This window comes from Anthonomus grandis, chromosome 10 (assembly GCF_022605725.1).
Source record: "Anthonomus grandis grandis chromosome 10, icAntGran1.3, whole genome shotgun sequence".
Classification (NCBI taxonomy): Eukaryota; Metazoa; Arthropoda; class Insecta; order Coleoptera; family Curculionidae; genus Anthonomus; species Anthonomus grandis.
In genome coordinates, this window is record NC_065555.1 from 5,313,755 (window position 1) to 5,339,514 (window position 25,760).

The 25,760-nt window shown below is 34.0% G+C and overlaps 5 protein-coding genes across 9 annotated transcripts in view; 2 read left to right on the forward strand and 3 right to left on the reverse strand.

Moving 5' to 3' along the window:
* Positions 1–6,599, forward strand: part of LOC126741516 (protein PRRC2C) — a 65,853-nt gene extending 59,254 nt beyond the window's left edge. For both annotated transcript variants that reach the window (XM_050447942.1, XM_050447943.1), the window contains exon 24: positions 891–6,599. In XM_050447942.1, the coding sequence (XP_050303899.1) occupies positions 891–1,027 (137 nt within the window). In that variant the 3' untranslated portion in view covers positions 1,028–6,599. The remainder of the gene's footprint in view (positions 1–890) is intronic.
* A 153-nt stretch (positions 6,600–6,752) lies between these two features.
* On the reverse strand, positions 6,753–10,538 carry LOC126741520 (U3 small nucleolar ribonucleoprotein protein IMP3). Its single transcript, XM_050447952.1, has 5 exons — positions 10,302–10,538; positions 10,134–10,241; positions 9,978–10,081; positions 6,890–7,065; positions 6,753–6,832 (listed from the first exon to the last, which is right to left on the reverse strand). Exons 1-5 carry the CDS (start codon positions 10,436–10,438, stop codon positions 6,812–6,814), a joined length of 546 nt encoding a protein of 181 aa, XP_050303909.1. The 5' UTR covers positions 10,439–10,538; the 3' UTR covers positions 6,753–6,811.
* A 77-nt stretch (positions 10,539–10,615) lies between these two features.
* LOC126741518 (trypsin-6-like) lies at positions 10,616–11,821 on the reverse strand. Its single transcript, XM_050447950.1, has 7 exons — positions 11,710–11,821; positions 11,598–11,653; positions 11,453–11,547; positions 11,240–11,399; positions 11,093–11,177; positions 10,861–11,039; positions 10,616–10,798 (listed from the first exon to the last, which is right to left on the reverse strand). Exons 1-7 carry the CDS (start codon positions 11,768–11,770, stop codon positions 10,655–10,657), a joined length of 780 nt encoding a protein of 259 aa, XP_050303907.1. The 5' UTR covers positions 11,771–11,821; the 3' UTR covers positions 10,616–10,654.
* Positions 11,822–17,407: 5,586 nt separating this feature from the next.
* LOC126741519 (chymotrypsin-2-like) lies at positions 17,408–18,604 on the reverse strand. The gene is made up of 7 exons (XM_050447951.1): positions 18,495–18,604; positions 18,381–18,436; positions 18,239–18,330; positions 18,026–18,185; positions 17,880–17,964; positions 17,652–17,830; positions 17,408–17,590 (listed from the first exon to the last, which is right to left on the reverse strand). Exons 1-7 carry the CDS (start codon positions 18,553–18,555, stop codon positions 17,447–17,449), a joined length of 777 nt encoding a protein of 258 aa, XP_050303908.1. The 5' UTR covers positions 18,556–18,604; the 3' UTR covers positions 17,408–17,446.
* A 133-nt stretch (positions 18,605–18,737) lies between these two features.
* LOC126741517 (neuropathy target esterase sws) overlaps positions 18,738–25,760 on the forward strand; it is a 38,889-nt gene continuing 31,866 nt past the window's right edge. For 3 of the 4 annotated variants that reach the window (XR_007662203.1, XM_050447947.1, XM_050447949.1), the window contains exon 1: positions 18,738–19,105. Coding sequence is in view for 3 of the 4 variants with exons in the window: in XM_050447947.1 (XP_050303904.1) it covers positions 19,001–19,105 (105 nt within the window). In the remaining variant the exon portion in view is untranslated. The remainder of the gene's footprint in view (positions 19,106–25,760) is intronic. The other variant, XM_050447948.1, reaches the window with a different exon arrangement.

Here is a 25,760-nt window from a genome sequence, read left to right on the forward strand (position 1 = left end):
CACACACCGTGGATTTGGCTATTCCATACTTTTTTGCTAAAAAGGTAACTTCCACAACCTCTACTAACATCGGACAAGAGTTGGGCTTTTTTTCCAGAGTTAAATAATTTACTTTCTTAGTAGACATCGTTTTTGTTTCGTATTGATCGGCGAACAAACACTGAATAAGACGCAAATTTCATAATTCTTCCAAACATGTACAAACAAGATATACAATTTGGTGGCGATATGCAAAAGCACTAAGTTAGTACTAAAGTTGCCGAAAAAGGGAACATAGGAAATGCCGCTTAATGCCTACGGATAAAACGGTAAAACGATATAAATATTTTTTTGTTCACGTTATAGAGGCGATATATTTTTGGCGTTCACGTTTTAGAATATGGTGAATACCAATTTAGGGATGTTCACGTTATGGGACGTTCACGTTATCGAGACTCTACTGTATTCTGTAAAGTATTATGATTTTCTTTTATAAAATTAGTTATTATTTCACAAAACTGAATTATTTTATCAAAATCGTCATCAAAAAGCTGTTGAAAGAATTTGCATTTCATACGGGTGAAATCAAGATTAAACACCATTTTTTTAAAAATACTTAAGTGACTTTTTTTAGTTTTTTTGACAACTAATTTATCAATCGCTACTAAAGTGATAACCACGCAAGTACTAGTTGAGGAAATCTATCATATTTGCTTGATTTTTCGCAAAATTCTCAATATATGCTGTAATTTGATTGAACTAACCTAACCTAAAAATGTCCTATTTTCAAATTGACACCCTGTATAATATGTAAAAATGTGGTAACCCATAAACTTTATAATTAAATAAATAAAATCCTCTAATACTTTTATTGTGCAAATGTTTTAAGCTAATTCTTTGTATTCTTCTAGGTGGTTCAATGTCGAACAGTCAAATAGACAAACAGGACGAGCCGAAGGTTGTCCCGGACGTGCCGAAATCCGCGAACCAATCGGACCTCGTCGGTAAAGACAAGGAGGACCCGACCGCCACTATCCTCAAGGAATAAATAGTGAGCGCGCCCGCTTCTTTCCTTAAACCTCCCTGTTCCCTCTTATTTTATTCTATTTTAAGCACTAAAAGGAGTTTCGTCTGTTTTTTAATGTAAAAAAAATGCACACTTTACGCGCGATTGGTAAATAAGATATTTATTATGTCAAGTTAAAAGTGTAATTAATATTAAAGTTAACTTATTTAATGTGTATAGAAAAAAAAGTGTTTTGTCGGTTTACGCTGCATATGAACTGTATTATTAACTCAGCTTCGTGTATCATGTGAAATAACGGTGTATAAAATAATAAATTCGGTCACAGACTCTTTAGTTTAATCGGGCAAAGGTGTCGTTTATACAGTTTTAGATTCTTCTATCGGAGTAATATTTATTGGCGTATATAAACTGTTGCCCGGTTTGTGTCGTTCCGGATGTTATAAATAATAAGAATAATTTTAAAACGCAGGCTCGCGCGCGGAGCCTCAGAAAATATAGGGAAAAGCGTGTAGCGAAATTCCCTTCTGGTGGAGATGAGGATGACTTTGTTAAAAAATGGATCTTGGGCGAGAATTGGGAATATGGCAGCGTTATTGGAGGACAAGCAACTATAAGAGTTTTGCCCTTACCCCAGTAATATATCTATATGTTTTATACGCTTTATTTCAAGTGTCCTGGACATGCTAATACTTGACTGATTGATTATCTTCAAAGATTTGAATTGGATACACATTCAAAATTTCACCAATCAAATATGAATCAACCATATACCTCTGTAGTATAACTAAAAAGCCAGCACTTGATAACGAAATCGGCAAATGCTGAAATAGTATTATTGGATTTGAGTTCTATGTTGATTTCAAATACCTAAGCACTTGCTTTTAAAATGAAATTCGCTCGAACATATCAATTTTCTTTAATTTTTTTGCATGTTTTCAGATTTCTAAAAAATATACAAGGTGCGTCAAGAACACTAGCCAGCTGTCAACTTTATTACTTTAAATAGCACACCTCATTTATTAAAGCATTTTTGAATTGTATGATAAATTCTAAACACATTATTTCATCCTATATTAATTTTGGACTGTTTTTTGAATTATTATCAACAATTGAAAATTAAAATGTTTAACAACTTTACCAGGCTGTAAAATCTAAATGATTTAACTTGGAGAAATTTGGTTTGCCCTTTATATATCTATATAAGCTATCGTTTAGCAATAACTTTAGATTTAACTGAAACTTAAATTTAAAAAAAAAACAAGTTTCTAGTTGCAAAATATCAAGTAAATAAAGGTATTGTCGTAGAAACGTTGGTACAAAGTAAAACTATTTAATTTAATGAATGGCTCCGCCGAACAACGTTGCAAGTGACAAAAACTTATTTTTTCAGAAATTCAAAATAACTGATTGTTCAATGAAATTAATTTCTAATTTACAATTTCTTATTATAAACGAGGCTTTGTTATTGAATGAAATCACCTATAAGAGAAAATATTATTATAATATCATATCTTACTGAGATATTGATATTTTTCGGGTACAACGTTGTAAGCAGCGGCGCTTGCAACGTTGTTCTTTGAACAAGACGTATAATACTGAATTAAATGGGGCTGATTCAATAATGTAAGTAGTTAGTTTTCAAATATGATCTTTAATAATAATGAATACAAAAAACTTAAGTTTTCTTATTGTTCAACCTTAATATTTTCATAAAAAGACACATATTCTGGCAGGATGTATTTGCACATATCCAACAAGTCCTTTTTCTTTGTCGCTTTGATCGGGAGTCTATCCTTGTATAAAGGTGGGAACCGAGAAACTTTTACTGGGAGCATACTTCTCTTCCCTGGCCCCTTTACTTTTTTTGCTAATGAGTGCGAAGTCCATGTTTGAAGGACGTTGTGTGATTTCCTTCCACGCAATGTTATAGGATCATCCTTTGTAATTTGGTTGTTTGGTTGTATTTTGGTTGATTCTTTGTTTTTTCCAGTGAATCCAACAAAATGTCGGTGTTTTTGAAGTCTGCTGTATCCATAACACAGACAGTAAACCGATTGGGTGGTCCCTATGACTTCCACCCATTGGTGAGGAACATACACTTTTTTACCCTTTTTTGCTCGTTCAATTAGAAACAGGGTAGAAAACTATGACCCGTCGTCATAAACTTTTGCTCAACGGTAGTGAAATATTCATTCAAGAGCAGGTGCTGCAAAACAGCTATAATCCGCCAGTTGTTGTTCTGACCTACGCATCTGTCAGACCAAAGCTTAAGAATTCTCACTTGGCCTGGCTTCAACTTTGTAAAGTTAAGCTCAACATATTTTAAAATGCATGATGCTATTTCCGCAGCACCTCGCTTGGCAGTGGTCTCATCCCAGAAAAACATATAAGCCATATTTCTCCCCTGGTCATGTATAGCCAAATTGTAGCGCGATAGTTGCCTCTGGTAAAATAGTTACTATGCGTGAGGTTTGGGCAAAATAAAACTTGTAAGTCTACACAAAGCACAACGTTTTCAGAGCTTAATATGGCACTCTCTTTATCTTCAGTAAGCGCCTTGTAAGCAGAGTCAGCCCTCATATGATGAAGTTTGCTTTGATTTTCAATAATTTTTTTTCTCTCTTCAGTGGCAGCTGCAATGAGCCGAATGTGCAGCTGATCACAATAAGTACAGGTATCGGACCTAGGCAGATCAAATCTTAGGTTGAACTCACTTTGAAAAACATCACGGTACATGTGAAGTTTTGCAGTACTGTCGGTGTATTTAATGCAGAAAAGCTGCCACATTTTCTTGATACTCAGGTCAGGATTCAAACTTTCCTTTTTGCTCATATTTCTGGAGTAGTGGTTTTCTTGACGAGGAAAAGAAGAAATATGCTGTTTGATCTGTTCTTTTGTTTCATCAGGGATCCTAGTATGATTTCCATGCGCGCCTCTGCCATCGGTCAACTTTATTGCGTGGTGAACTTTATTTTGTCAACGAGAACCTGTAGGCGTCGAGGTGTAACCTTCATTATGTGACACAGTGTCTTTTGGCATAGGCGAAGGGTAGCATCTTTCTTTGGGACATAATATTGAACTGAACAATGTCTAGTAGAGATTTGATTATAGTCCATAATGTAGAAGTCCCTAAATAATTTTAGCATTTCTTCATGGGCAACCAATCCACACTTGTATTGACACTTACAAAATAACTAACCTGTAAAACTAAAACGCACATCGAAAATGTTGCACTGGCCGCTTTCTTTTGGATATGTATGGATTTCCAGAATCCCTTGAACGCTTACGACACTTATCTTTCCACTCACTCACTTTAATTTTCCTCTTTTTACCATTATTTAAGCGCTTTTGATCACCAGGCGAAAAAACAACACTCTCCGCGCCGGACATTTTGTCGGTTGCAACGTTGTTCCGAGCGCGTCAACCTGTTTTCGAAGTCATTTAACGTGCTGCCATCTAAACCACATTCATATAAAACTGATACCAAAAACTGCCATGCGGTAGAAAATGTCGTTTACAACGTTATTTTCTGAAAATTTCAATATCGCAATTAATGTCGCTTACAACGTTGTTCGGCGGAGCCATTCAAATGTTCAAAATGATTTCCTGACAATGTGCAAGGTTCAAATAAAATTTGTCAATAACATTTCGAATCATTTGTTGTATAATTTGAGCAGCTTCATTTGTTATCCGTTGGTCCTCTGTATTTTTTAAAAAAACTGAGGTTTAGTAACAAATACTCTATTTTTCAAATGGCCCCAAAAAAAGGATCTAGCTGGCCGTTCTATGCTACCTCCCCTGCCTATCCATCTATTTGGAAAAGTAAAATTTTAATAGTCACGCACCTCTCGACTATAGTGTGGAGGAGCTCTATAAATATAGTTGAAACCATACTTGTGTGCGGTTTTGAAGCATTTCTAAATACTTTACGGAAGTCAGGTACGAACCAATTATGTGGATTAAAAAAATATCTTTTTGGAATTTTGATTTCCAATTGTTGATATTTCGAAAACATTTCAAGATTGATATGGTGTTATATATAAAATATGTTTTTGTTCTATTTAAAATAATAAAGTTGACAGCTGCCCAGTCTTCTTGATGCACCCTGTGTATTTTTCAGAAATCTGAAAACATGCAAAAAAAATAAAAGAGAATTGACGTGTCCGAGCGTTTTTTTTCCCAGACTTTTTGGACACATTGTATAAGAAAACCAATCAATTCCCTATCTAATAACCTCATTAGCTTTGTTATTCTTATTTAACTTCAAATCAATTTTAGGTTGTATTGGAATAGATAATTGCCTACATTCAAGCATAGTAATAGATAAATAAAAATATATAAATCTTTTCTTATAAAATTTAAATGAAAGTTACTGTTTGATATATTGCTACACAAATCCCCCATTTTTACAGTCATTTAGTTGTTTCGAAAGACCTAGACAACAACTAAATTATAAATGGGAACTATCAGTCAAATACAAGCCTGAATCTGATGTTCACTTAAAACCCATTTCAATCAAATTTACCTTCAACTTTTCGCTAGTCCATATAAAGCTTTTCTTAATTTAAACACATTTTTAAAGTCGTTATTATCTACTCCCTTTAGCATTTACATGTAGACAGTGTTTCAGTTCAAAAAGCGCACTTAACGTCCAAATGTGACACAAATAAATTCTTCTGAATATTGAGAAATTCAGAGGTATCATCAAAACAGCTAATATTTTAAAACAAAATCATCATGTGCATCACAGAACTTAGATAATGATGGAAGTGGTCAACCTTCGGTTTTTTTTGCTAAGTATATTTCTGTTGGATTACCAATGACACTGCCATGTTGCTCATTGATACTTTCCCATGTTTACCAACGGTGTTCCTAGAGGAAACTATTTAGGTTAAAAAGTAATTTCTCAGGTGAAACTAGTTGGACAAACACCTAAATTCCATTTTGTGATGGAGTGATTTTTCTACCCCCTCACGTTTCTCTTCTTTTAGATAGAAACTTAGCATAATTTTATATAATAGCGATTCGACAGGATTAGTTTTTAAGGTAACCGTTATTTCCTGTTAAGCAATGGTTACCCTAAAAGCTAATTATGATGATAGGCATACACCTTAAGCTGCTGATTGGTGTTTTTTTTTTTAAATAATAATTTGTATCGGAAGAATGCAATATTATCCAGTTCTCTCTTATGGTGATAAAGATGTTTATGCCAATACATTTTGGTGTTTTTTAGTGGCATACTGAAAATAAATACTGATGTCTTTTCAGCTGAGGGTTGGTTCGCGCTAAATAATCTTCCCGGTGTAAGCGAGTGTATGTTTTTTTATTCATTTATTTCGGTCTGTGCTTGTTTTGAAATTCAGTATTATTATGTGGTTAAGAGAGTGCGTTTTTATTTATGCGGTATGAGGCGTCTTGTGTTGATGATTACGGTCTCATTTTAAATGTAATACCAACCTTTAGCGTTAAAAGATTGTTTTTAGCACGGAAGAAAAAATAGACTGTTTTTCTTAACAGTATCAAATTTACTCGTATAAATTATTTATAAGTTATTATTTAAACATTCTAGTAAAATAAATGGTTTAAATACGAATTGGTGTTTTTTTTTCAATACAAATTTAACTCTACTGCTTTAAAACTAGTCCTGGCTTACTATACTATATGTGTAAATAAAGCCAGGATTTTTTACAAATACCTTTATGTTTCCCCAGTCCTTTCAGCCGATAATAAACAATAAAATACAAAATTTCACTAACAAATCTTACATTTAATAAAAAGTACAATCAAAAGCTTTATTCCAAATCCTCAAAGCAGGAAGTCGTCTCTCTAAAAAGCGAAATCTCACTCAGCAAATTAAACAAAAAAAAAACATGATTTCCTTACCATTCCGTTATATTCCAACACATGCTTCTTAATCTTCGAACTATCCACCCAAGTAACGAAATCTTCTAGGGTTCGTGTAACTAAAAAGGCCGGATCCTTTACTAACTCAGGGCCCACCCTTATGTGGCCCTGTTCTATTAGTTTTATTGCTCCCTTTATATTTTCTGACATTTTATCTATTGGAAGAATGGGGATTATTTGTGTATTCAAAAACTCAATTTAAGGATATAAGGAAGTGAGAGAGACGCTTATTACTTCTAAAATGAACTATAAAAACAAGGTTAGTTTGGATATTAGGGAGGCAGCAGGCTGAATGCTTTTCATGAAGCCTTGTTTTATTGTATACCAGAAGTATATTATTGATTCTTTGAAGAATAGGATGTGGTCTGGACCAGATGGAATCCCAGCATTTTTGCTTAAACAATGCCTGTTTATAAGTACAAGAGCAATATAAATTATTTTAAATTCATCTCTTATTAAATACAGGTTATTTTCCTGTACCATGGAAAAAACCTATTTTTAAACCTGGCAATAGAAGTGATAGTGACCAATCAGAGTTGCCAAATTTACTAGATTGTGTTCTTAGAGAAAGAGATTGAGCTGGAATTTTAGAACCAATTTGGTTTTATATTGTTTATGCAGTAGTTTCAAGGAGGAATCCCAGGTTGACTTAATCTATACAGATTTCACTAAAACTTGGTTGGGTCAAACATGGAGTCCTCTTAGGAAAAATAAGGATTTTGGTATAGCAGATCCTCTTTTTTACTGGATATCTGAATTTGTTAAGATGTCAAATTTTTTAGGAGTATTGAGTCTTTCAATGATGCTGCTCTTCTATAAGAGGGTCTGCAATGATTTTTTCATAATTGGTATGAACATTATTTTTTCAAAATAGAGAAAACCTATAAATTTTGTTTACTAGATAAATAATCATCCAATTGGTTATTAAGTAAAAGTTTTGGACTCGGAAATCTGGATAGACTTAAAATGATCATTTGTATAGGTTACATGAATTATGTAACAAATAGAGCAATGACGGTGCTTTCAGAGGTCAAGTGTTGACTTCTCTATGTTTACTTTCATACTGGCCCCTGGTTAGACCAATTTTGGAGCACGTTGTTTGGTCCCCATCTTACAATTGTTTTTTTGAGCAGCCCAAAAAAGTACAGAACAGATTTTTGAGAATTGCTGCATTTGGAAGTCGATATTACAGGGACGAATATAACTGTCAGTGGGTGAGGGATAGTCTAAATTTACCTACAGTTGAGTCAAAACCAATTTTATTAGAAAAAGTAATAAATGCTTCTATAGACTGTCCTCGGTTGTTCCTACTGTTTAAATTAAGAATTCCTTCTTGAAATATCAATAAACAGTCTGAGACTTTTGTTATACCATTTCACTACACTAATTATGGTATGAATGAATTCACTCATCAACTGGTTTGTTTTTCAGCAAAAATTAAAATACATTTTCTAAATGTTACTCTTCAATCATCAGTGGCGTGCAGTGGCATTAAGAGTAGGGTAGGCACTAGGCAATAAGGTATCATAATTTTTTTAAATGTACTTATCATTAGAAAATCGTCGAGAAAAATCGTTTTTTTGATGAAGTGGAACATTGTCTTTATTTACACAAATTTATTTAAAAATGTGTGACTAACTGAGAAACAGAAACAATCATTTTTTATAAATTAGTTCAACACGACGACTTTTCACCAAAAATGCATTAATAACATCATCATAAATAGTCGACTTACGTTTTAAATCTAGCAAGAGTTCTTTCTCCAAGAAAATTATTGATAAACTGCTAAGCCGTTCTTGTCCTTGAGTATTACGTAATTACGTGTGGATGCGTTTTAATCCAGAGAATGAACGTTCTGCAGATGCCGAGCTAGCGGGTATTGTTCCGATTAATTTTGCTAATTTGATTAATTGAGGGAACACTTCGCACATTTTTTTTTCCTGGTTAAAACATATGAATTAAGCTCATTTTTCAATCTCTCAAAATCAAACTTTTGTCTGTATTTCAATTTTAATCCATTGAATATTTCATCTCGAAATTTATTTCTAACAGTTTCGAAACAATCAGAATCCAAAAGACGGAAAAAATCTAATAGTCTAATTTCCCTGTAGCGATCATCAATTTCGCTTTTGATGTTGTCAACTATTTCTCTGAAAATTCGCCTGTAATGCGTTTTAACATCATCCATATTTCGTTTTCTTCGAGGTTCGCCATAAGCATTTGCACATTTATTATATATTTTTTTCGAATTCTATGAAGAAATTCTCCAAAAATGCTTTGAAACTCTCATTTTTTTTAATACAATAGCCAATATCAGATATAGTATAGTTTCGACTGTATTATATTATACAGCACATCCGTCTGAACAAATATTTGATTGAAAATTTCCAAAAAATAATTGAATTCAAAATCTTCTAGTGTCAAATACATTCTAGCTGCCGAAAGATTCTCCCCACCCCAGTTTGATTGATTTTCAAGCATATCATTAAATAGGTTTTTCAAATTAAAGAGTTCACTGAAAATTACGTTTACAGTTCTGGAGTTATAGGCCCATTGAGTCTGTATTACACATGGTAATTTTTTAGAACAAAATCTAATTTAATTAATTTCATTCGCTTGTCGCCTATAAGCACTATAATATGTGCTGCCTTCGCATCTCCATATATTTTTCATATCAAGGCAATGTCCACCTTACGAAACCCGCATATGGGCCACCTACATGGGGAATAGCAGGTGCGCTTAAAAGCAAGATTGCACTATTTTGGATTCCTGGAAATATTTGCGTTTGCTTTATAATGCAGATGAAAATGATATTTGATATTTTTGATAAAAGGAAGAAGTGAATATTATATTGTAATTTATTTTTCTAATTTTACAAATATTGCTAGGGTAAGCAATGCCTTTTTGCCTACATTGTTTGCACGCCACTGTCAATCATGGTCTTATTAGTAATGTGTGATAAATGATGTACTTATTGCTTACTTTCCCACTAAACTTAGATGTAATTCATTAAATATTTTTATAATTACATGTAAATAGATTCTGTGGATAAATAAATAATTCTTACTTCTTACTAAAACAACTGGTAGCCTTCTCCGGCAAAAGCATGATGCAGTGACTTTTTCTGCTAGACTAAGATCCCATCTGGTAGGTATCAACCCCATAACGTACCTAAATAAGAGAGTCAACAAATAAAATTGCTATTATAACGTATAAACTTTACAATTTCTCTAGTAGCTGAGCGCTGGTCTCTGTCCGGAAAGGATCCTTTTGGTCCATTTCTTTGATTTTTCTGGCCAGTTCCCTTATTTGCCTACTTAGTTTATTGTATCTACAAGTCACATATCCCAAACTAATAAGAGAAACTTTAAAGCTGTTATTAGGCACTTACTTGGTATAATCTTCTCGCTTTTGAATGTGGTACTTTTTCAGCACCTTCACTTCGTGTAAATTGTTGTCGACCTCCCAGGAGATAAAATCGACCTTCTTCAATAGTTTTTGTTCATGATATTTTAGTTTTCGTACCATTTTTTATTAAATTAACTCGTTTGTTTATTTGGAACTTTACAAAACGAAAATAAATAGAACATGTGAACTCGTCAACATGGAACATAACCTTAAATTTCGTGTGACTTTGACGGTTCGAGTGACAGCTGTCAAGTTATTTGGAGGGAGGGGGACCTTGGATGATACAGGCTACTAGAGGGTTTTTAATGCTTTATTCATAATATAAGGTAATTTTGTTTAAATGCCTGAAATGCTAAAAATCCAATCTCTAAAGTGCACGATGTTGCTGAAACCGACTACGTGGCTGCCACAAGGGACCGTCATCCAGGATAGAACTCCATATTGAATGCCATCCACGACAAATGGACCACCCGAATCTGTCTATTAAAAGATAATGCGAAAAATTAATTTAAAAAAATCGCCATTTTAATGATTTAACGTACATAGCAAACGCCCCGTCCTTTTTTATCGGAACCTGCACAGATGTCGGTACCGTCGTTCTGATAGATATCCATAGAATTATGAATGCAGTAATCAGGTTCGTAGAGGGTTATATTGATTTTTTGCAAGATATCTGAAGAATCCCCCCAATTCGAGGTGTATCCCCAACCAGCAAAAATTCCTGAAGAAAAACACCTTTAAAATTCTCTTGTTTTTTTAGTTTTCTTACTTTACCCATCTTTTTATATGGAATAGTTTGATCTTTGGCTGCTAGCTTAATTGGTTGTACATTGGGACCGTACGGTAAAGGCTCTTCCAGCTTAAATTGCAACAAAACATAATACAAAAATGCTGCCTAAAGCGACTTATGCCAGAAAGTACCTCATATAGGGCGATATCGTTTATGGGGTACCCCCAAGTTCTATTAACTCTGATCAAGTCAAAATCGGGATGCGGATAATAGTTTTTTATTTTCATTGTGTATTCAGGATCGGTTTTATAATTGTTCAATTTGATCGTACCGAACCTGACGGCATATAAACTGTAAGAAAAATATTAGTTTCCCTCCATTTTTTTTAGAGAAATGTGTTTTACCTCATGCAATGGGCCGCACTCAAAACCCACGTTGGCCCTATAATGGAACCTCCGCAGGCATGTTCTCCTATAATCCTACCCAAACGTAGAGATACCTAAAATACTCCATTAGGCTTTTTTCTTTTAATAAAAACGAATAATTTACCATATAAGGGAATTCTCCCTCGGTGGCATTGACGCCATCAATCAAAGAAAGCGGATCTAATATTTTAATATTATTTAAATTAATGTTTTAAATAAAAAATGTATATACTTACCGTGACTATAGCACTGTCCAATGCAAAAAACTAATACAAAAATGCCGTAAAATAACCTCATTTTTTAAATTTTCTAAAAAAATTTAACTTAGTGCGTAGTTTTATAAGCAATATTTATCAGATACTTTAGATATCCTTATATCAATACTTAACATTCTCAGATTAAATACCCATTCAGGCTCTAGTGGTTTAATAGTCTATAATACTTGGCAGCACGTCATAGTCATCGGGTCGATGTCAAATATCACGTATAATGGTTTTTAGGGATGGTACAGACTAGTATTTTTTTGGAACTGTTCCGTTACGTTCCTGTTCCTATTCCGGAACAGTTCCAAATACCTGTTACTTAATAACAGTTCCAACCGAGATTGTTAAAATTGACACGATATAAAATTTAATTTAATACCTACTTTAAGGGGAAACGGTTATGAAAAATTAATAACGTTTTGGATTTTGCGGTGTAAAAGAACCCATTTATTATTAGAACCTTTTTTTATTTTTTTATTATAATATAAACTTGGGTAATATTAAAAAATATATTTAAGTAAAATAAATTATTTCTTTATGCCTAATCCTAATAAATACTTCATTGCAAAAAAAGTTGGGTGGATTAAATACAAAGAAGAAACCATTAAACTAAATATTAATATTTTTTATTAGAAACCACAAATACAAAACTTACAAAAAAAAAACAAGTTCAATCACAAATCAAATCAAAAAGGACGTAAAAAATAAGTATTAATTCTAATAATTGAGATAATCAAGTAAAATACAACAAAAAAACTAAATTTGAAATTGCTAAATACATAATATAACAGAACCTAAAAATGAAATAAATTATAATACATTTTGTTTTAGGTTTAAGGCACCGCGATATCTGTACTATTATTAATAAATGTATTATTTGCATTTAAGAATAATAAGTATTGCACTTTTTTTGATGAAAGTCGCGTGCGGCGCTTATTTAAAATATTGCTTGCTTTGGAAAATAGTCTTTCGCAGGGTACTGATGTCGCCAAAGCACAACATTTTTCTTTGACCAGTATGCTAAGATTGGGGTAGGCATACGCATTTTCTTGCCGCCAAAGCAAGGGATTATAATCTCTATCTACTATATATTCTTCGACGTACCTTTGAAGTTCTAATAAATCCCTTGCTGTGGAGCTTTTGCTTCTTGAATTGTTTTTACGTCCACTTACCATTTTACCCAACAGGACCAAACGGACAGCTCATTATCATCTGAATCAGCTCCCTTTTTTAACCTCTTTGTAGATGGTTCCTCTAATGCCTGTGCGCCATCAGCACTGATATTTTCTACACTTGGTGTTTTACGATCAATAATAGCAGATAATCATATCAAATAAAGGCAAAACCATAATAAAATCGTGGGTCCAGAGTCCAGATATGTACTTATTGCCCGGTCAAGTTTTGCAATTTTCTTACCACATATTTAGATATGTCTAATAGTTCCATACTTAGTAATTTATTACATACATCAAGCAGTCCATTTGTTATTACTATAACTAATGATCCCGACATATATTTTTCGCTGCTTATAGATTTAGTTGCCTTTTCAAAGGGCCTCAAAGGTTTACAAAGTTGTTTCAGCAATTCCCATTCTTCGAGGACTAATGCGGGCAAATCAGCATCTAAAAGCGCCAGAGTAGAGCGAATTGAGGGTTCCAGTTCAACAAATTCCACCTTGTAGAAACATCCTGTATAATTTTTTTTGTTGGGTTCACACCAAGATTTTTTTGAGTTTCGGTAAGCTTTAAACTAGCTTTTGAGCTACGTTTAAAATGGCCTACAATCGCCTTAACCTTATCTAAAGTCAATTTAATGCCAGGAACGTTCAGGGCATCCCTTACAATTAAATTAAGTCAATTAAGTGTGTGTGCATAGCAGCCCAGAAATTTCCAGCCAGTTATATTAATCGCTCCCTTTATATTTGCTGCATTATCTGAGATCGCTAATATTATCCGATTTTCTAGGTTCCGCATTCTTTTACTACCGCTACAAGTTCTTTTGCCAATAATTCGCTAGTATGATTCTCGTCAGTTGAGCAGAACAATTGAGAAGCACGGATTCTAATTCAAATTTAGAATTGATAAAATGGGCGGTAATAGCCATAAAACTTTCATTATTAATTGACGACCAACAGTCCGTTGTCAAGAAAACAAATGGTTTAACGGCAGTGAAGAAATTTTTTAAAATTTAACATGCATTTTTTATAAAGTCCTGGTATAATTGCTCTACATATGGTTTGCCGGTTGGGTAAGTGATAAGATGGATTTAATGCTTGAACTACCTTTTTAAAACCTTCATCTTCCAGTACACTAAACGGTTAAAAATCTAAATAAAACAATTTTAGCAAAGCATTCTCGATTCGGGTTTTTGCTGAATTACTAAGTTTTTATGTATGTAATTGTCTATTTTATTGGGTTGGCATTTACTAACTTGATCAAATTTCTTTCTTAGTGGTAGTAGCTGCTTGTTGGCCTGCGCGGTAACAGAAGTACTTGTGCTGGGAATAGGGGCTGAATTTTCATCGCCAGGAAGATTTAACTCGTCCTATAAAAGTAAAAACAAATAATAATATCTTAATATTAATTTGAATTTAAAGTCGTTATATTATCTTATTTTAAACAACAATGGTCTAAATGCCTTACGATGTAGATGTACAATTATTATTAAGCGAGAAAAAATCTCGAAGGGAAAGTTTTCTGTTTAAATATGTATTAGACAAAAAATCAATTTAAAAGATACTTTATAATATTCGTAGGCATCAAAGGTAACAAAAGAACAATTTAATATAAATTATGAAAAGTTAAATTAATACATAATACATACTTAATAAATACTTACCATTTGGTAATCTTTTCTCAATAACTTCATCCAATATTTTGGTTCTTTGAGGAGAAAAAAAGGAACATAACCCAGTCAAGTTTGCAAAACTGGCAGTCGCACTGGCCATTATTAAATTTACTTGATGTGCATAGCAGTGAAGATAATTAGCCAAAGGGTATTTTACTTTAATTTTTGCTTGTACTCCATTCAAACATCCACTCATAACCGATGCTCCATCATAACTTTGCGCAATTAATTTATTGGGGTGATCTTTAAGTAAAGGGTCTAAAACTTGAAGTATGCACTGGGAGATTGATTCAGCATCATGGTCTTTTGGATTGTAAAAATTCCAGAATCTTTCAACAGGCTTACCAGCACGCAAGTATCTAAAAACAATTACGAGTTGAAACTCACAAGCAACGTCAGTGGTTTCGTCGGCGATAACAGCCACAAATGGAGAGTTCCCTATTTCTTGTGTCACCTCTTCATGATATACATCTAACATACACTCTAGAAGCTCATTTTGTATTATTTTGGATGTCCCTTTAAAAACTGTTGATTTTTGAATATGATCCTTAAGCGTTTTGTCTAATTCTGAGCTAAAATTAATTAATTCCCGAAATATTCCTTTATTTTCGGATGTCTCTTTTTCATTGTGGCCTCTGAGAGCCAACTCAAATGCACCACGAAAACGAATGCAATTTATAATTTGGTTTAACACATATCAATTTTTTTCAATTTGTTTATTTTTTTCAATAAGTTGGCTCCGGTATGCCGAGTTTAACTGAGTTTTTATATTAAATTTACCAAGCATAGAAAAATTGATGATATTGTTCATGTGTACCTTGGATTTTTCATGTGTTTTCATATTCTCCCATACGTGAACAAGATCATCTGTTCCTTCCTCTCCTCCAAATAAAACACATATAAAGCAAAATAGCTTATTAGACGTATCACACCCGCACACCCAAATATTTTTGGCATAAATATTCCTAATAAATTTACGCGAACGCACTTTTTGTCCACCTTGAGTTTTTTCTATATTTAAATCGGGCAACGGTCGCCCTAACTCCTTTATTTCTACTTTTTGTTCCAATGAAATAGTGGAAAATGGATTTGCTTTTAAAAAACTAATTTTATTCATTGTTTTTAACTGCGAACGCCCGATGAATAATCAAAACAAACAATATCACGCACGCTTCGCTAGAAAATATTCTATTGGTTTGGAGCCCGGCCCAAAATTATTACCGCAGTTAGCAAAAGTCAACCGAGTATTTTCAATCTGAATATTAAGTCGATTCATGAGTATGCCCCTTTTCTTTTCAGAACAAAACAGTAACATTGTAGTTTTTGCAGGATTAATTGTCAGATTATGCTCCGTTGAGTATCGCAAAATATTAGATAAATCTGAATTTAAAATCTCAGCAGCATTATCAGGACAGTCTGGATTAAACTGAAATAATAATTGTATATCATCCGCATATGCTTGCATGTGCTTTGATACAATAGACATATCTGCAGTATAAATAACATACAACAAAGGGCCAAGTATGGAGCCTTGTGGCACTCCCAAAATAATGTTTCTACTCTGCGATATCTCACCACCTATCCTAACTACCTGCCTTCGACCTGTTAAATATGACCTAAAGAACAGTATTTCAACCTTCCCAAAACCATAATATGATAGCTTGGCACACATCAATTCATAATCAATAACATCAAAGGCTTTAGAGTAGTCTATCAGAATCAATATAGCAGCCATTTGCCTTTCTTGAATTTTTACAATGTCGTCAGTAATATTTAGAAGTGCAGCTATTGTACTATGACTAGCTCTAAAGCCCGATTGATGCACAAAAAAAAAGCCATTTGTATTAAAGTAACCAGTGATCTGAACATGAACCACTCTTTCCAGAACTTTTGATATTACAGGAAGCAGACTAATAGGCCGCAAATCTGTAAAACTGACAAGATCATGTTTTTTAGGTAGTGGGGTAACAAGAGATTCTTTCCATATGAGTTATATGTAATATTATCACATGCAAACACATCTTCACCATCTAAAGTGTTATGCCATCAATACCTGCAGCATTTGACCTAATACTCTGCACATACTTAAACACATCAGAGGGATCGACTAATTTGAAAGTAAATTGTATGCCTTCCCTTATTTTATTATAATATGCTACTTTATTATCACAGTTATTTGATTTTTTAAAAACGCTGCAGAAATATGTATTTATCTCTTCCACATTTACCAATTCAGGAGGAATCTGAATAAACTGTATTTGTAGGAACATAAACATTGAGGTCTCTTAAAGTTTGCCAAACTTTTCGTTGAGCTTTTTGGGTCTCCAAATATTGCAAATAAGCCAACTTTTCCTTACGTATAGAATTCTTAGTAAGATTTCGAAGCATTTTATAATGTCCAAAATTTTCTGTAGAGTTGTAGTTTCTGTATTAGAACCTAGTTTAACTAAACTTGTACTGGAACAACACACGAACCTCTGAACTACGTTCAACGAAGAACTGCAGTTTAGTAGAACTTAAGTTGAACCACTGCTTGTACAACCGGGCCTTATAGTATTTTTAGATCTAAAAGCAGCTTATGATAAAGTCAATTTATTCAAATTATAAAAAAATTTTGACTTTATTTAAGGATCACATAGAAATAGCCAATTTAATTTTCCAAATCGTTTACAATAGTGAGAAAAAAATCATAATACATTGGGACCAATAAGAATAACAACAGGAACTCTCCAAGGTTCGCCCTAGACCTCCTTGTTGTTCAGCATATACAGGGCCAAAATTGATAAGATTATAACTTTGCTATGATAATAGAAGATAATACATATTTACTAGAGAATTTTTAATACTTTATTCATAATGTTATTTAAATGCCTGAAATGCTAAAAATCCAATCTCTAAAGTGTGCGATGTTGCTGAAACCGACTACGTGGCTGCCACAAGGAATCGTCATCCAGGATAGGACTCCATATTGAATGCCATCCACGACAAACGGGCCACCCGAATCTTTCTGTTAAAAGATGATGCAAAAAATTAATCAAAAAATTCGCCATTTTAATGATTTAACGTACGTAGCAAACGCCCCGTCCTTTTTTATCGGAACCTGCACAGATGTCAGTACCGTCGTTCTGGTATAGATCCATAGAATTATGAATGCAGTAATCAGGTTCGTAGAGGGTTATATTGATTTTTTGCAAGTTATCCGGACAGTCCCCGGTATTCGTGGTGAATCCCCAACCAGTGAATATTCCTGAAAAAACCTTTGAAATCTTCTCTTTTTTAAGTTATCCTTGCTTTACCCATCTTATTATATGGAATAGATTGGTTTTTGGCTGCCAGCTTAATAGGTTGAACATTGGGACCATATGGTATAGGCTCTTCCACCTTAAAATACAACTAGACTCATAAAAAATGCTTCCTAAAGCGACGATTCAACAGAAAGTACCTCATATAAAGCGATATCGTTTATAGGATAACCCCAAGACCTATTAACTCTGATCATCTCAAAATCGGGATGCGGATAATAGTTTTTTATTTTCACCGTGTATTCGGGATCAGTTCTATAATTGTTCAGTTTGATCGTACCAAACCTGACGGCCTCTAAACTGTAAGAAAACTATTAGTTTTCCTTCTTTTTTTTAAGAAATGTGAGTTTTACCGCATACAATGGGCCGCAGTCAAAATCCATGTTGGACCAATAATGGAACCTCCGCAGTCATGTTCTCCTATAGTACCCAAACGTATAGACACCTAAAATACTCTAATAAACTCCTTTCTTTTAATAAAAACGAATAATTTACCATATAAGGGAATTCTCCCTCAGTGGCATTGACGCCATCGAACAAAGAAAGTGGCCCTAAGATTATTTAATATTATTTAAATCAAATTTTTAAATAGGAAATTTACTTACTTACCGTGACTATGGCACTGCCCAATGCAAAAAATTAAAAGAAAAAAGCCGTAAAATGCGTTCATTGTTTAATTAAAAAAAAAATCACTTATTGCGTACTTTTATAAGCAACATTTATCAAGTACACACTTAAGATATTCCTATATCAGTACTTAACGTTCGTAGATTAAATATTGATTCAGACTCTAGCGGTTTAATAGTCGAAGACCCTTAGTCATATGGTCGACGTCACATCTGTCAAATAATTGTTTTGTTTATGAACAATATATTACAAATCGATCCTTCTTATGAAATTATTATTAACTAAACGACCTTTGATTTTTATAAAAATAGGCATGTAAACAAAACACGCATTTTCCTCGATAGGCTTGTAAGAATTTTTTGATTACATAACCCTTTGAAGAGATAGAATTGAGATAACAAAGGAACTGGCATTAAACGTTTTTAATTATCGCCTATATACAAGTGAAAACCCCTTTCTCAAATCCTCTGAAATGCACCCACGCCAAAATGGATATTTGGAATTTGCTTGGTAATATTGGAGAAGGCTTCGGTGGGTTACTGAAGTATACTTGGATCGGCAGTCTTTTGACTCTGGCACAAGATGGATATAAGGTAGGGTTACTTAGTAAGGAAATTCACTTAATAATAATAGTCTCACAATAGCATTTTGGTTATTCCTCTCATGGTTAGTATATACTTTTTTGCTGGGGTATTTTGGTTTGGTGTCAGGACCAAAAATTCACTTTCGGACCTAAAAATGTTGATCCTTTCCTGACCCGATAAAAACATAACCTTGAAAAAACAATATTCATTTTAATTCAAGACCAATTAATATCATACTTTATTCTAATGTAATAGAACCATTTTTAGTATGGATTTCTATGCAGTTCAGATTTTTTTTGGTGAGAGACACTGCTCAGTACCAAAATCTTTATAAGTCAAAAGTAAACATAAGAAAAGTAAGCTTAGAGTTCGAATTAAATTTGGACACTACACTAATGAAATACTATTTAATTTTTTTGTTAAATGAACAGTTAAAACATAATAACCGATATAAAAGATGAGGATGATATCCTTCAAGGGCGTCGCCAGAGAGGGGCAGGGGGGGCAGCTGGCAGCTGTAGCTAACACTAGAGGTCTAGACCTCTAACTAACTCTAGACCTCTAGCATTAACCTCTAGAGGCCTAGAGGTTAATGCTAAACCAGTCACCCGGTTAATTGAAACTTTACTTTTGAAAACATACATTTCATAACTTATCACTTATTAATTTCTAATTTCACTTAATAATTAGGCTATTAGGTAATTTCAATCTAAGATAAGGCTTTACTATATATTAAGGAGAATCCTGTCCATATTCTGGAAGTTCTTTAGGGCACAAGAAGGGGTCAAATCAATCGTGACTTTACTATACCTATAGGGTAGAGTCCTCCAAAGTTGACCGGCTCCAGTAGTCGGCCACTTCTTGACATATTTGATAATAAATAGGTTAATATTATATATTTTAAAACGCGCGCCGTTTCTCCAGCAATCAGATAGTTTCGCGCCAAATTTGACCAATCGGAAAGAAGCATTACTCTGGAGAAATATAACCAAAGTTTAGTATCAATGTGGCGTAGTCAGTGGTAATACCTTTTTGTGCATCTCATATACAAATTTGGTAAGTATTTGCACTATTTTATTACTTCAGGAACGAATTTGTTGAAATAGAGTTTGTACATCCACTTGTGATTATTAAATATTACCTTTTTTCCACATTTTTAAGGAAAAAAATGAAAAAACTAGTCTAAATACGATTAATTTTAGGAGGTCGACTTCTGGATATACAAAAATCTGCAAAAAACCGGTAGTCGACCGAAGCGGTCGACTACTGGTATAAAGTGTTTTTAGAAGCTTTAAGACAGATTTCATATAGAAATTAATAGAAAATTAACAGCTATATTTTTTTAATAACTTATCAGTAATTCTTTGTCATTTTACCAGTTGTCGACCGCTTTTAAACATTTTATATTAAGGTGGATCGACTATAGGATTTTCGTTTTCTAGAAGTCGACCGTGTTTTATTACGTGTCTTTTTACCTCTATAGGGCGTGTGCATGAAAATGAAAATTGACACTGATGACGCTAATTTTGACAGTAATGACAAATGCTTGTAGGTAAAACAATTTTCAAAAATAAAAAATAATACACAATAGGTACACATTAAAATCATAGAACCAACCATACATGTGAAACAACAAAAAACGTTAACAGCAAGACAACCTTTTGAAAAATGTTGACCTTTTACACTTTTTAAGCTTTTTCTTTTTTCAAATTTTTTGTTCTACCTAAAAGTTGACGTCACGTGCACATGCCCTATTGTCTGATTGTTTTAAGTTTATTACATTATTAATGAAGTTTTTTTTAATCTTGGTTTTTTACATTTTTTTTTTCAGAAAATGGTGAAAGTAAACAGAGCTTCAGAGCAGAAAAAAAACATTAAAAAAGGCGGTAAACGTCCAAGGACGTGCAGTGCTTACTGAAGAGAGTATCAGGAAATGGTTTAGCGAGTGAAAAGAATATTTAAAGAGTGAAGATGCCGAGGATATCCTATTACCAGGATTTTGAATGGAGATGAAACGAGTTTCACGTTGTGCCCCAAGTCTGGGAAAATTGTAGCTCCGAGAGGATATAAACGCGTAGTCAAGGGGAAAGAAAAGGAAGCATTGACGGTGTTGCTTGTACGGTGGTTTTGGTGTTGTGGTTAATATCCCATAAGGTTAAGAAACCTGTTTTGTTTTTCATTGACGGCCATAAAAGCCATTTAACTTTAAGCTTAAGTCAGTTCTGTTCAGCAAATGGAATAATTCTTTATGAGCTGCCACCGAATGCTACCCATATTATGCAGCCGTGCGATGTCAGTGTTTTCAAACCACTGAAATCGCACGAGTGCAATAAAGCAGTTCGAGAATGGCAAATGCTGGAAGAAAACACAAACCAGACCTTAACAAAATCAAAGTTTTGTCCACTTTTAAAAAAGGTTTTAGAAAAGGACAACTTGCCGCAAACAATTAAGAACGGTTTCCGTAAATGCGGCCTTAAAGATACTTTACTTACTTACGACGATACTTACTTACGGAAATTAAAGATACTTTAAGCGATGATGCCGTAATGCCATTATTTCAAGATACGCAGGTTTCACAAATTGCACTAGACTATGCTTCAGATCCTCTCCTCTCAAGAAATTCAACAGGAGACAAATGCTTTTGAGAATAATGACTATTATATTATAAATAGTAGTCCTAAAACTGTCCTGTCAAATAATTCATCGAATCTACCACCCCAAGCGTGATGAAGTTACTGATGAATCTTTACTGAATGACTCATCTAATATTTTATCGATTTTGTTGCCTGAGGAAGTTCAAAATATTGGGAGCATCCAAAAAAATACTGCAAAGAATATTAAGTCACCAACAATTCCTAATGAAACTGCTTCAACTGATGGCTCCCTTATTCCCATAGAAAAAATTGAAGACTCTGTACCTGATGTAGGCACAGAAAACGTACAAAAATCGAATGGTGACACGTCCCTCGGTAAATTAAATATAATTTCAAATATCACAATCATTCCTCCGTTGGACAGTAGCATCAACAAAATACTTTATTATCCGAAGCCAATCCAAAAAAGCAAAAAAAGTAAGGCAGCACCAAAGCAACCAAGTGCTATTTCATCCAAATTGTGGAGACAGCTAGAAGCAGAAAAGAAAAATGGACTATTGGAAGATCGGCGTCTAGTACTCGATCTTCCTGGTCGACTACTAGGAAGATGGCTGTCCGACTACTGGATTTCCTCGGTCGACTACTAGCGAAATTAGGCCAGTTTCAAATTAAAATTATCCTTTCTATTCCAGCGACCTCTATCGTCGGGTTATGTATTTCACGTAGAAATATAAATATACAAGTTCATGAAGGAATCTACCGTAGAAAATTTTATTAATTAATGGTATATAAAACAACACAAGCAAAAGTCAAGTCCGCCAAAGTGGTCGACTACTAGTGTTATTACCCTACACTATTTTTTTTTTATTATTTTATTATTACTTTACTATACCTATACATATTTACATTTCGGGGGCTCGAAGCGCTCGCAAGTGAAAAGCGAATTGAACGATTACGCTCACTTTGAGCCAAGAACCTACGGATACTACGGAAAACGTACGACTTTGCCAAAGACGCCCAGTATCTGAAAAGAAAATTCAAGCATTCCTGGTTGGAAATGTACTCACCATAATTAGCATCAACAAAAAGGAACCTTCTGTAAATTCTGTACACTATTTCCACCCAATCTGAGCTCCGTTAGAGGTGTTTTAGGTTCGTTCATTATAAGGCCGTTTTGTAAGTTCAAAGATGTTCATGAATACTGCAGAAAACACGCAGATACTCACTTTCATAAGACGGCATTGGAAGCAGCTAAATCTTTTCTTGATAATGTGCCAGTAGATGTGCAAATTAACAAATACTGTCAGGAAAGTCTTGAAAAAAACAGGAAAATTCTAAGATCGATTATTTCCTGCATTGCGTTTTGCAGATCCCACGACCTAGCATTAAGGGGGGCAAGCTATGGTGATGGAATTCTGAAAGGGCTGTATAAGATGCGAATTGATGCAGGAGACACTATTTTAAAAAACCATCTTGAGCATGGAAAGAAAAATGCAAGTTATCGATCGGTTGACATCCAGAATGAGATTATCAGTATTTGTGGAGATGTTATTAAGGCCGATTGCATCAAAAATGTGAAGATATCGCAAGCATATAGCATTTTAGCAGACGAAACAGCGGATATCTCTGGAAAGGAACAGCTCTCAGTTGGCATAAGATAATTTGATGAGGAAACCAGCAACATTGAAGAAGTATTCCTCGGATTTGCTGAGCTTACAGTCTTGGACGCTAAATCGATTGCCACGGCAATAAACGAATTCCTGACGAAAGAGGATCTCGATCCAGATAAATGCGTTGGTTTGGGATTCGATGGTTGTTCCACGATGTCTGGAAAAGAAGGTGGCGTTCAGGCTATTTTGCGTAACAAATACAAGTAAGCACTATTTTTTCATTGCTCGTCACATAAACTCAACCTGGTAATCAATGATCTGAATGCTCTGCCGGAGATCCGAAATACAGTTGGGGCCATCAAAGATATAATTACATTTTTTCGTGAATCGGTTCTAAGAAGAAAATTTATACCCGATATTCCCATGCTGTGCGAAACAAGGTGGAGCGAGAAATACAAGAGCATCAGAGTTTTTAAAGAGAACTTTTGTGATATAATGGAGGCACTAGAAACCCTGTCTCGAGATGGCAATATTGCGACAAGGAAACATGCATATCAGCTCCATGCTGCAGCTTCCAAAGTTTCGTTTATTTTTAGCCTTGGATTGATAGCCAAATATTCCGCTCTTTTAGAACCAACAGTAAACGTGCTCCAATCAGTCTCCTTGGATGCAGTTCAGGCATCACAGCATATTGGTCGTATTTTAAAACTGATCAAAAACCACCGTGAGAATCTCGAAAAAATAACAGAAGACATTTTCAAAGATGCTTCTGTTATTGCGGAAAAAATTGGATTGGATATGAAATCAATACCGCGTACTGCCGAAAGACAACAACACCGTAGCAACCACCCGTCAAAAAACCCCTCAGAATTTTGGCGCAGGTCCATAACAATTCCTTATTTGGACTCAATTATAAATTCCCTAGAAATAGGGTTTTCTGAAGAAAATAGACCATCATTTACTTTGTCATAACTACATCCTGCGCAAATGAAAAACATTCCTTTGGAAGAACTTGAAGAGGCTTGCGAGCAATTTAAAAATTTTTACGGTGTTACAAATATCCAAAATGAGATAGAGCTTTGGAAAAAAATATGGGAGGAAAAACCAGAATCGGTCAAAATGAGTGTTGTGGACATCCTCAAGGAAACTGATGATTTCTTTCCTGAAATTAAGAAGGCTTTACAGATCCTTGTTGCATTACCTTGTACGACTTGTACAGTTGAAAGGTCATTTAGTAGCCTTAGGAGAATCAAAACCTGGTTGAGGAGCACTATGTCTGAAACTCGACTCAATGGCCTCGCTATGATGAGTGTACACAGGCAACACATTTTTAAAAACTTGGACGATTTTGTTAACAAAGTGACTAAGAAGATTATGTTTCAATTGATTTTCATGTAAATATTTTGTTCGGTTTTTATTTTTTTTTAATTAAAATTTTTGTTTTTTGTCTTTAGTTCTTTCATGCTGCCCCTCCGTAGCTTACCAGCTGGCGACGCCCTTGATATCCTTATTACCTACCAATCTTTACCAATTCTTTAAAGTTATAATAGCTATTTTTCTGAAACTTCTGTAGCCGTGACTCCACACATACAGAGAGAAGAAAATTAAAAAATTTTATGTCATAATAGCTGGTTCCATTTCCAGTTCAGGTATGAATGAGTAGATGCATGGGTAGGAACAAGATTAGGGTTTATCCTATTATAGCATAGGCCCTCTAGTACAAAATGACACGGGAATGTCAGCAACCCCAACTAAACAAAAATTAGATGATAATTACGGCTATCACTAGTTCTCAAGAGTATAAAAATACTTACCAACTAACATCTTTTTTTAAATATATTCAGGCATTGTGAGGTTCGTATTTGCAACTGTTTATGAGTTTACAGTAATGATCTATGGGAGAATTCTGACTATAGTTAGTATGCTGAAAAGGAATACAGACAGATTGAAAGGCATCCCTTCTAATCCTAGCTGGTAAATCAAAGTTTATGCACTTTAAAAACCTGCTCCAATCTATGTAACCATTAATTGAGCCGTTCAGCGAAAATGTGGTCTAACTATCTTAAAGTAGAAATTTAGAACATTGATATTTTACATCTGGATGAATTAAAAAATCACAGTAACATATTCTTTACTTTTTTGTACATATTTATAATAACCCTGTACTAATATTTCATATGGTAAACATTTTTACTGATTGCGCCCATTAATTACATTTTTGCCGCCCAATGTCATTCTTCCAGTAAGTTTTTTTCAAAAACATAGCGGAAAAGTCGTATAACTTGGAGAGTTATATCACTTTTCCTTGTAAAAGTTAACCAAATTTTACAAAACTGATGAACCAAAGAAAAATAATAGCTGTAGTATGTTTACGATATCTATTACTGATAAAAGTATTCAAAAAATATAGAGCTTGAAGAGCAAAACATTACTACTACTTATCTTACATACTAAACTTAC